This window comes from Nestor notabilis, unplaced genomic scaffold (assembly GCF_000696875.1).
Source record: "Nestor notabilis isolate BGI_N333 unplaced genomic scaffold, ASM69687v1 scaffold25428, whole genome shotgun sequence".
NCBI lineage: Eukaryota > Metazoa > Chordata > Aves > Psittaciformes > Psittacidae > Nestor > Nestor notabilis.
Genome location: NW_009939079.1, coordinates 31,670 through 39,935, shown reverse-complemented (window position 1 = coordinate 39,935; position 8,266 = coordinate 31,670). Strand labels below are relative to the sequence as shown.

At 51.4% G+C, this 8,266-nt stretch overlaps 1 protein-coding gene across 1 annotated transcript in view; it reads right to left on the bottom strand.

Moving 5' to 3' along the window:
- Nucleotides 1-7,270, bottom strand: part of LOC104409730 (inositol-trisphosphate 3-kinase B-like) — a gene marked incomplete at its 5' end in the record, with an annotated part of 14,340 nt that extends 7,070 nt beyond the window's left edge. The window contains 3 exons of the mRNA XM_010019687.1: nucleotides 3,333-3,537; nucleotides 6,459-6,672; nucleotides 7,171-7,270. Of these exons, the coding sequence (XP_010017989.1) occupies nucleotides 3,333-3,537; nucleotides 6,459-6,672; nucleotides 7,171-7,270 (519 nt within the window). The remainder of the gene's footprint in view (nucleotides 1-3,332; nucleotides 3,538-6,458; nucleotides 6,673-7,170) is intronic.
- Nucleotides 7,271-8,266: the final 996 nt, after the last annotated feature.

The following is an 8,266-nucleotide window of genomic DNA, read 5'->3' as shown; positions in this document are numbered from 1 at the left end:
CTAAACCCGCGACACCTGCCAGGGATGGGGCAGCCACAGCTTCTTTAGGTGACCTGTTCCAGTGTCTCAGCACCCTCATAGTAAAGAATTTGTTCCTAATACCTAACCTAAATCTCCCCTCTGTTTGTTTAAAGTCATTCCCCCTTGTCCTGTACTTATGTGTCCTTGTAAAAAGTCCCTCTCCAGATTTCTTGTCAGCAGAGACAAGAAATCTTTAGGCACTGGGAGCTGCTCTAAGGTCTTCCAGAGCCTTCTCTTCTCCAGGCTGAACAAGCCCAGCTCTCTCAGTCTATCTCTATATAGCAGAGGTGCTCCAGCCCTCACAGCAGCTTTGTGGCCTTCTCTGGATCCACTGGAGCAGGTTCATGTCCTTCTCATGCTGGGGGCCCTGGAGCTGAACACGGTACTCCAGCACTGAACACAGTAATTCTTGCAGTGAGCTGCAGTAAGCTTCAACTGGGTCACCAGCTGTGTTGCTTTTAGTGTGGTAATTTCATTAACAGCTACAGCTTCCAACAGTTTCAAGCTACTCCAGAAAGTTAGAGGAGTGTCATTATCTCCTTTTGCCCAGGAAAATTTCCATTTTAAAGAGGAGGAACCGGATCCTCAAGGCCACATTGGAAAGCAAGAGCTCAGCCAGGAAAAGGTCCCAACTCTGAGCTGCCTGTTGACCTCACCTGCCCATGCTGTCCTAAAGGTTACCACTGCTCCTTCCCCTCTGACCTCTTCCAGCCCATGCATCCAGGATGCATCCAAATCCTGCCCTTCCCTTCCACAACAAGGTGTTCTCCTTTATCAGGCTCCAGCCATGAGCCAGGGGCAGGGCAGATTTACCCCTGCTCTTCCCAGGGAAGCATCCACAGGAGGGAAGAAAACATCGGGAGACTTGTCATTAAATAATATTTTCCTGAAATTTCCTCCAAGGACTCATTAGCAGCTCAGGGCATTGAAGGAGTTTTCCTTAATGTGGAGACTTGACACCAGAAATAGGGCAAATAGAAGGATATGGCACAGCACAACCAGCTCTACATCCCTGCCGGGAAAAAAAGCCAGCTGGGAACCAGCATGAACTGTTAATGCTTTAGCTTAGGGGAAAATAATCCAGAAGTGAGGGATTTAAGGAGAATTACAGTAATTAGAGCCTTGATTAAATTAGTCAGCCCCTAGCACAGCAGCAGGATTACTTCTGGAGGCCAGCACTTCCCAACATTGTTCAATTAAAGGGCTGCCCCACTGCTCACACCATGCGGCAGCTCGCATATGGTCATCCAAAACAGAGGAGCAACTCTCACTGCTTCTTTATAGCTTTTATTTCCCTCCACAGGGCTTTTTGGCCTGTGTGGGAATATGATTTTGGGCTTGGTTTTCTTTCACACTTTTATTTCAAGTGGTTCACATGTGACCTGCTTTTGCTGTAAAGGCCCCTAAATGTCCCCAGATCACAGGCTGAGAAGCACCGCTGGAGGCTAAGGATGTATCATGTTGAAGTATAAATAGGCAGATATCCCTTTATAACAAGGAGAAGAAACAGTACATGGGAGCTTTGGTCCCAACTGGCCCAATTCTTATTTATGTAGCCTCAGTTTTCCAATAAGCACCAGCAAAACAACAGCATCAGGAATGCAAAACAGCAGCAATGGGAAGTAGGCAATGGGTTGTCCTGAGCCAGAGCAGCTCACAAGCAGGCATCCGCAGCAGGAAAGGGTCTTTGGGAAAGCTGGGGAGATAGGGAAGAGCTGCACGAGCAGGCAAGTGCCCTGACCCATTGTAGGCACTGCAGAAAGCTGCTGTGGGGCACCATGACCAGCAGCATCCCAGGTAGGGCCATGGGATGGGCAGGGGTTCCTCACATTGCTGCCAGAAAACTCTTGAAGGGGTTCAGCCTGAGGTCTGCTCCTTGGGTTTCTGAGGGTGGTTGAGTGAGAGATAAATACACTGTCCTCTGCTGGCCATGAAACACTGAATGAAGGTGCCCTCCTCCCGGTATGCTCTGCTGGGCTTCCCACAGCCCAGGGACTTAGTCCCACACAGCAGTGCAGATGAGTCCCTTTCCACCAGTGGTTTGGTATGTGGGTAATCAGAAGTAGTGGTTCTGAGTGACCCACTCCTGCTCATCACCTTTTAAATCTGTGGTCTAACATGTTTGACCAGTGAGGTGAAGGGGAACACCACCAGGAAAGGCTACAAAGTCTGCTGTATAGTCTATTTCAGGCAATGGCTTCATTTGTTTAATTCTATTATTGTGACACTGCAATCTCCAGCCAGGAGAGGTGCAGGAGTTTAAGGCTGCAGCTGCAGACACCCCGACAGACATTCTGAGAGAATTCTGCCCAACTCAGAGAGGAGGACAAATGACCTGTCATCAAGAGAAAGAAACTTCTCCAACAAAGATGTATGTAGAAATCAAGCCATCATTTCTGCCAAGAGCGAGTGGCTGCCTTGAGCTACTGCTGGGCCCCCAGTGGTGCCCCAAACCTGAGTTGCTGCAGACACAGCTTGACAGAGCTCCCCTCAGCTGCCAAGCCAACACCATGCCCAGGCATGTGATGAAACCCTTAGCTCAAGCATGGTATTACCTCTAACTCATGTTGGCTGGCTGTCAAAAGGCATTAAGCCATTGCTAATGTTCATGCAAGCCTTCTCGCCCTAACTGCTCTGAGGTTTCAGACCTAACTCTGTCCCAGTACCATCCCAGACATCTCTCTGGAGCAAAGCCTGCTTGACAGGAGAAAAACTCCTGGGCTGGCTCATCTAATGGGGGCACAAAAGCATCCCAGCAGGTGTCTCCAGCAACATGAGCTCTGAGCAAGCGCAGTCAGCAGGTTACACACGTGTGGCAGAAAGTGCTGCTACTTGTGTTCACCCCATTTCATAGGGCTCAGTCGCTGAATTTTTCCAGGCAGGGATGTAAATACATCCTCCTTATTGACTGGGGGTAAACTCACAGCTCCAACCACAGATCAGCACACATTCAAGCTGGGGTTTGGATCAATGGCTCAGTCTAGCAGCACAGCAGCATCAAAAGCAAACAACTAATTTGAGCCTTCAAGTTGACGGACAGCACTTTGCATTTTGCAGTCAAGGAAATCAACCAAGCAGCTGATTTAACGAGATTATGGCTAAAACCATCCTCTTGTATTGGAGCCCTGAGGTCAGCTTTGCCCCAGGCCATGTGCCTGATGAGGGTGGTTTGGCTTGCAGGGACTGAGGATGTCCTGATGTAACATGGTCTTGCCACCAGTCTGCTGTATGTGTGCCTCTGTGAGTGGGTTTGGTTACCAAATGCTGCCAGCAGCTGTTCCCCCTGCTCTGCACACCTGGAGCAGCCTCACCTTTATCCCCTCAATCCTGAAGCCCAGCGTGGCAGTCGAGCTGATGGTCTCCCTCCACTGCATGTAGCGTGGCTTGGTTACTGCCCGCATCACGTTCTCCTCCTCGGTGGGGGCATCAGGGTCCACCTCAATCATCTTCTGGTACATGTCCTTCCTCAGGCTCGGCTTCTTCCGGGCCTTTATCAGCTCCTCCTCCAAGTACGTCCTGCAAGGAGTGAGGGGAGACATTAGAGGGACCATAGGGCCATCACACAAGGTACCACATGCCTACAGACAGCCCTTGCCCCAGAAATCAGGCCTAGCCAGGATAGCTGATCCCTGTGGAATAAGGCAACATAGGAAATAATGGGGCAAGCCTCACTGCAGGTGAATTGATCCTGATTTAATTAGCATCCCATTGTTAACACCTGATATCTTCAGGTCACCAAGAAACCACAACCAGTTTGGCAATAACAAGGGAGGTTACTTCTCACAGGTGCCCATGGTGTTACTACTACCCCTCTGTTCCTGGGTGAGCCTGTCCCTCAGTGCTCAGCAGACCTGAGCAGTGACTTAATGGCTCTCACAAACTAAACATGGCTTTCAAGGTGTGCCCAGGAAAGTGCCCACATGCTCCAGGATCCATCTGAGTTGAAGGCAAGAGGGAGATTGTAGCATCCCAGCCCTCGGTGCTAGGTGCTGCTCCAGGTTTGGCCAATGTGGGTGGCTGCTGCCAAAGCTGTTCCCATGCTTTCCCATCCCCTCACCCTGCATACAGTGAGGGCTGAGCCTCACTGTCTGCTCTGTTTTCACCCAGGGTTGTTTCACTGATGATGATTCTGCCCAGTATAGGTCTGTTTTAAACGGACTATCTAGCAAAAGCTTCCTGCACAGAATAGAGCAGATGAAGGGATGCAGCCTTGGCCAGGTGCTTGCCATCACTCCTGGGACCAGGGTGTTGGAGAAGGAGGATGGAGAATGCAGAGGAGTGTGCCAAGACTTTGGCTTTATGCATCCTTCAGAGGAGCACCACTCTGAGCCAGAGAATGCTGGTGGAGAACTTCCGCACTCTGGCATGCAGAAAACCATCATCCACAAAATAATGCTTCCTGCAGCAGTAATAAACCACTATGTGGCTCCCAAACCTGCCCCAGCTCAGCTTGGCAAGCACCCAGATTCTCTCCAAACAATTCATCGAGCTGGGGAAGATGTCCCAGCAAAACAACACAGGAATGACCCCCCCATCTGTCACCTCTAAACTGCTCTACACCTCCCACTTGCCATGCCCAGCTCTGCAGAGGGGCTGTGCCCTCTCCCCATGGCCCTTATGCCAAAATCCCAGCACTGAGAGTGAGGTTCACCTTCAGAACCAAGCAAAATGTATGGGGAGGATGCTAAGCAGACTACAGGGAGTGTTTCCCACAGGCTAAGCAAGGCAAACTGGTGTCTTTTCTCAGGGCAGGCACATGACATCCCCAGGGCACCAGCCCCTTTGGCAAACACTGCAGACAGACATGATGAAAGGCTTCAGTTGAGATCACCAAACCCATGATTTTTGGGCAGGCAGAATAAAAGAGCACAATAAAGCAGCGGTGTGCTCACAAGTGCTGCTCACGCTGCTCAGAAAGCTAGATTGTCTTTTGGTGAGAATGACAGGTTGTCTATGTCTGTAGTTTGGTCCCCCTGCATTGCTCCAGGCTTGAACCATCACCAGGGCTTAAGACAGACAAAGTTTTGCTTAGAGGTGACTGGAGGAGGCTGCTGCATCCCAAAGCCACATTGGCAGGAAAAATCCAAACCTGCCTGGCTCAGAGGAGAGAGGTTTAACAGCCCTGAGCTTTAGTTTACCTGCCCAGCTGTGGGGATGCCCCTTTCCCCAGCATTAGCCCAATCCACCCTCCCTCACCAGCTCCTTCCACAACACCATCTTACTGAATGATGATGATGATGCCCAGCACATTTGTCCCCTTGCTTGCTCTGCCCGTCTTAGCTCCAAAAACCCACGCGCCCAAATCACCCAACCTATGGTTTGTGTGCAGGAGGCTTCCCTCCTCCCAGAGACAGCCACAGGAGCACCCGGGCAGCATGTCCAGCAGCTCTTCTAGTGGCTGTCATCTCTGGATCCAGAATGGACCCTGTCTCCTTCCCACAACAGCATGGTATGTGCCAGCCAGGCACACGTGGCAGCGCCGGGGCCCCCTGCCCTTCTCTCCACCCCTCTGGTGGAAAGTATTCCTCTCCTCTTCCCTGCTGACAGCCCAACACGCCAGTTCGAGTTTCACATCAGGAGTTCAGGAGGGGAAAAATAAAGATTCCTCTCTCCCACAGAAACCATCAGCTTTTCCAGCAGCGCAAGCATCTCCACCGCGTCCAGGCTGCGCCTCAGCCAGAGAGGGGGGTCTCGACCAGCCCTGCCGCCAGCCTGCAGCAGACCCAGGGCTGAGCAGTGGCCTGAGGCTGCTCTAAAGCTGGCAGCCACCCGGGGTCACCAGACCTGCTCACATCTGCTCCGGGACACCCTCGTGAGCTCAAAAACTGCTGCTGGCCAAACGGCTGCAGCTTGGGATCTGTAGATGGTTCTCAAGGAGGACACGGGTAATGTTGCTCATCTGCTAGGAAACGTTTCAAGAACTTTGCATGAAAGGCACTAAACTACTTAGCACACACATATTATCCCTCAAGTGTGCATGGGAGCAAAGGGTGAGCAGAGGGTAAGTGCCTCGCTCACTGAAGCTGTGGCATTCACATGTCTTTATTTCACCCCTCTAGCACCCAGGGCAGGATCTCCCACACTTTTTGCTCCCTGCCCCTTGGCTGTGTCCTTGTGTGGCAGAAAGGCAGCTTGCCATCCTCCTAAAAGCTACTGTGCCATTCTGGTACCTCAAAGAGAATGCTGGCCCCTCTGCTGCACCAAACCACTTTCCTGGCACATTGGACAGTCAATAGCAGAGAAGGAAAGAGCCTGGTGTGTCCTTCTCCTGCCTGGGCTTCCCCATGGCTCTCTCCTCACGCTGTTGGCTTAGCTTTTCCTGAAGACAGGTGAGTTTGGTGTTCTTACTCACGTGTTTCAGCAGGTTTTGCCCAGGAGATGCATTTGCTCTGAGTATCCCATCTTACAACTCAACCAACATCCCCAAAGCCACTCACCTGACACCCATTTTGCAGTCCATAACGCAGGGGGAGTCGAATTCAGCCAGCAGATCTTCCATCTGGTTGTATCGCTCCCCGTCCTTCACAACGTCGCCATGGTAGGCAGGAACATAGGGCTTCAGGACATCGTTCATCAGGCGGTCGAGGCAGCGCTGCTCGGATTCACAGTGCTTCTTCAGTATCCTGCCATTGGCCGCTGCCTTGAAACTACCTGAGGGTGACAAGGGACAGTATACACTTGCTTTGGATGGGGGATGATGCTGTGCCTTCCCAAAACAAGACAGGCAGCTCAACACCCTGGAAGCATCTCCATTTATACCTGAACCCAATGCAGTCCCTGCAGGCTGGAACTTTCAAGCTCAGGCTGCCATTCACATGTAGTGCCAGAGTTTTATGATAGCAACGTCACACCTCAAACAGGGCAGAGACCTGCCCTGCAGCACCCAACACATCTGCTTCCCATCCTCTGCATGCTTTGTGGTAGTTTCACACCTTTGTCTCTAGGCCACGGGAGCCTGAAAGCACAGAGCACTGCACCTTCACGTCACCCTCCCTAATGTTTAGGTAAGTTGCTCTCTGGGACAGAGATGTGGGAGCTGAAATCTGTGACCTTCATGCAGCAGTCAGAAGCAATTCTGGCCAACAAAGCCCATTAACCTGAGATGATGAAGAGCCTTTCCTGCATTCTGCCCGTCCCCACGCTCCGTACCTGCATGTCCCGCTAGCTGGATCCAAGGGTACTTCTTCTTGAAAGACATCACAAATGGGGACCAGTGCACCATATTCTTGATCTTCCGCCATGACTTGCTCTAAGAGGAAAAAAAATCATGAAGGTGAATGCAATGTTTTAAGCTTTTACCATCCGTAAAGTCACTTGAGGCAGCACACAGCTGTTTTGGACATGGGAAGAGGCACCAAAGCCAGTGCAGGATGGAAGCAAACAGAAAAGCTGCTCTTTTCCCATTGCCCTGTGCCAAGCCAGAGCCTCTGGGCCTCGGCTCTGTATTCAAACATCACAAGTAACTTCACTGAAGTGGACGGTGTTACAGGGTTGTTCCAGTTGGCTGCTGCTGCAGAGGACCCAGCCATCCACACTGCTTTGTCTCCACTCCCTGCATCCCTCTGGAGACGCAGCAGGGACATTAACCCATCCTTGGGTACCGCAATTAGATCATGGCAGACGGAGCGAGGAGGGGAGCCCAGGATTTCTCCCCAGCCACATAACTCATCTCCAGCTTGTGCAGGGAGCAGGAGATGCTCGCACAAGCACAGAGAGGCTCACTGCCTGGCTTTTGTTCCCCACTGAAAGGCAGCTGCTTTGTCCATTAAGCTGGCAACCCACATGTGGCCAACCTGCCTGCTCCGGCCCATCCGTAACTAGAGAACAACTCCCTTCTGACATGTTGTGTTTCTCGCCAGATAGATTGCATGAAACTATTTACATGACTGTAACAAGGGCTGCATCAGACATACGAAAGCCTCCTTCGAAGGCTCTTTCCTGCGAGAGCTTTTCCCTGGATTGTTCTGGGAAACATGCCGGCAGTAAAGGCAGGGGGACGACCTCTTATCTCGGCTCCAGAAGGCGACAGCGCAAACAAATCAGGCAAACAATATACAACGGTGACAATGGAAAAATGCCTTCTTGCAGGAGCTGGGACAAACAGATGGTGTAAGTCCTGGCTGCTCTGAGCTACTGGGTTCAGCTGGAAGCCTGCAGATAAATTATCCTCATTTGCTCCGCTCTGAAGGCATGGGAGGGAGCCTTCCAGAAAGCCCAAATAATCTCTTCCTCGTGTTTGGAGAAC